This window comes from Cryptotermes secundus, unplaced genomic scaffold, assembly GCF_002891405.2.
Source record: "Cryptotermes secundus unplaced genomic scaffold, Csec_1.0 scaffold708, whole genome shotgun sequence".
NCBI classification, from domain to species: Eukaryota; Metazoa; Arthropoda; class Insecta; order Blattodea; family Kalotermitidae; genus Cryptotermes; species Cryptotermes secundus.
This window is the reverse complement of record NW_019726238.1, coordinates 1,290,111-1,293,358: the sequence shown is the minus strand read 5'-3', so window position 1 is coordinate 1,293,358 and position 3,248 is coordinate 1,290,111. Positions and strand designations below refer to the sequence as shown.

General features: G+C 34.9%; 1 protein-coding gene across 1 annotated transcript in view; it reads left to right on the top strand.

Moving 5' to 3' along the window:
- LOC111864118 overlaps positions 1-3,248 on the top strand; it is an 18,069-nt gene that overhangs the window by 10,335 nt on the left and 4,486 nt on the right. Inside the window, exons 7-9 of the mRNA XM_023851150.2 lie at positions 1,046-1,212; positions 2,175-2,351; positions 2,768-2,932. Of these exons, the coding sequence (XP_023706918.1) occupies positions 1,046-1,212; positions 2,175-2,351; positions 2,768-2,932 (509 nt within the window). The remainder of the gene's footprint in view (positions 1-1,045; positions 1,213-2,174; positions 2,352-2,767; positions 2,933-3,248) is intronic.

Genomic DNA, 3,248 nt, shown 5'->3' with positions numbered 1-3,248 from the left:
TGTGTATACAAAAAGAGATTTTTTAGAGAAAGGTGAGGTAGTAGAATTGAGAGGGGGGGGGGGGTTAGAAATGCATTTCACTCACTGGTAATTTTCTTATTCATAAGACTGATGTTAACGTAATAGTTGCCGTAATAAATAGTTACCTTAAATAGAGACTTTAACGTATTAATTTTACAGTGAACACATTATGTGGCATATATGGGAAACAGGGTGTACCATTTGCTTGAGAAAAACTTACAGAAACTCTATACAAAGTCAAAATAGCAGATTTTCACTTCTGTTCCTTTATGATAGTTTTCCTAGGCCACAGTGGATTAATAGGCGAAAGATTTTGAGTATGTGTACTGTAATGCAATTACAAATTCAGCTAACCTCTACCATAAGGGCATGTGCATGAGGTCAAGGGAGGATGATGGTGTTGTTTGGAAGAGCTACCACATGGCAGCTGAGCATACCAACATCACAGATTTGTGTGAATGGTCTTGTAAAAATGATAAATTTTCTTTGAAATCTTTGTGGCTTGGATAAGAATTCTGGGTGCTTGGATACTGAATAACCAGATGTTTACTGCACATTTTTACCCTGCTTTAAGAATCTTGTGATTTTTTATCATGTGTCCCATGACATTTTGAATATAAGTTGTCATAATTATGTTCCAGTAAAACAGCTAGTGGAATAAGGGGTCCTTGGTCTTTGGAATTGCTTAATGTGGAACAAGCAACTCTCCTTGTTTGAATGCTGTTTATTTTAATATTGAAGATAGTTAATAAACTCTACACATAAGGGAATGCAGTTGGCATATTAACCAAGAAAATACATTGTATTATTTCTGGAAAATGAATATCTTATGCTATACTGAGATGGAATAGTTCATTAAGTTGGTCCCAACTTCATACAAGCATTCTATGAAACTGTTCTATAAGCCAAAGCTGTTGTGTTATCCATGATTTCTTAATAAATGAGCTTTGCATAGACATGAGGGTTTGAGCAATTTTTTAGTGTTAAGGGCAACTTCTAACTGCTTGTGACTTTGTTTCTTTAGGTGGAATGATGCCTATGAATATCGGAGAAAGCGGAGAAAAACTGATGGTTGCTATCATGCAGCTCCTACTTCTATGCATTCCTGTATACAACCGTGTTCAGCTTCGATACCTTCTGCACTTCATGAATCAATGGAATTTGCACCACTCACTTTGTGTTCAGACAGATGTAGGTGTCATACAAATACATTTTAGTTGATAGGTTCGTTATTCCTGAATTATTTACTGTATATTTTATTAATCTTAAGGACACTGACTACAGGTATTCTTTGTAATGTGCGAGTTCAGAATATTATTTCTTTCTAATGCAATAAACTAATTTAGATCAGATAGATTTGAAAGGATTCTGACGATGGTGTATACTGTACTTCTTTTGGCTTGTTTTGGATTTCATCCTTCGTCTGGTATGTAAAAGACAAAAGACCACAACGTTTCGGAGACTGGATCTGTCTCCGTCTTTACATACCAGACGATGGATTATGTCCAAAATAAGCCAAAAGAAGTATACTGTAGATCAGCTTCAGTTGATAGCACTTGCTTTTATGTGAATTGCTTCCTGGCTGATCAAATGATGTAGGGAGAGGTGACACTAGATCATTGTATGGGTGACAAGGAGGAATGCAAAGGGAAAAAGGAAAATTGTTTTTTATGTATGCAATTTCACCATCTACTCTGTGTGGAATAAGTATCACATAAATCGAGGGATGTCTGCACTTAAATTTATTTTGGTTATTGTTTTGAAGTTACAAATTTATATATTTTTGGTTATTTCTTTCTGTGTCATCTTTACTTCCATTAGCATATAAGTAAAAGTAATTTATCATTCTGTGCAATGCAGATAGTAATATCATTAGTCACTGTTAAAATCTGAATTGAGTTCCATGACTAATTGTATTTATGGTCTCTGTGATTGAAAGAATTAATTCAGTTGACATCATTTTAGAAACAGCAGACAAAAAGTTGCTGCCTGAGTAGGATAATCAATTTGTATCAGTAGTGAATGATAGTGAAGGCCAATGAGCTGTTTGAAATTGTAAAGGATACATCTGAAAAATATATTTGCTCTGATTTGGAGTATATCTCTCCACCCTTGTTTCTGTTCAGTTTTATTGATTGTTTCTTTTCTGTTAGGTTATAGATATATTCACACCTACAATTTTACGCAGTGAGTGTGAAGCCAACTTTGATGTCACTTTGGCACGCAGCATTGTGTATTTCCTCGTTTCTCACCACGACTTGGTACTCAGCGTACCAAGCGACTTAGTGGCAGAAGTTCAGTTTCTTGTAACCAGACAACACACAAACACTGTAAGTTTAGTTAATTTTGTGTCCAAGTAATTTATACTTGAAAACAAAAGTAAGTAGCCTGCTCCAACAGGGGAAATATGAAGAATCAGAATTCAAGAAATTAAATTGAAATCAAAATTAATATATATTTAACAAAAGTTCAAAGGCAGTTGTTCTGCAATAAAGGGATTAACTCTTATGATTTCATCAACTATCATATCCTGCTGGCGCTGTTATGAAATTCATGGCAATCTGTCGGTATCAGAACTTTGTCAGTATTATTTCTAACCTTATGAGTTAACATTGCTGCCAAGTTTGGTTTTCAGCAACCATACACATTTCTATTTTGAACTGTGCTTTCCTATTTGGGCTTGTATGTTTTCTTGCATGAAAGTGGAAGGATCTGTTGCAGAGATTATAAGATAGTGATATTGCAGGTTAGTCATAAAGGCGGCAATATGACATATTGCCAGCAAGTGTCAAGCTGGCAGTTTGAGCGTCAGAGACTCACGGGTTCGCAACTTGCCCTCTCAGAGTTACTTGAACAGATATTGTCAGACTGCAAGATGGGTCCTAAAGAAAAAAGGAAACGCTTGAAAATGGTGAGTGGGGTACTGTCATTTTCTCCGTTGGAATTTCAGTTCTGAATCATGTTCCAATATCATTGATACATATGTATGTGTGTGAATGGATATATATATATATAATGGAATGTATATATCTGTGCAGTTACCAAAAATTTAAATGCTACATATGTGAAAATAGGCATTTATATATATATATATATATATATATATACACAGTAGAACTTGGTTATAACGTCATCAAAGGGACCTAAAAATAGTGTCGTTATAAACAAATGTCGTTGTAACCGAAATGGGCACTTCCACAGTAGCTTATGTTAGTCACGTAAAAATC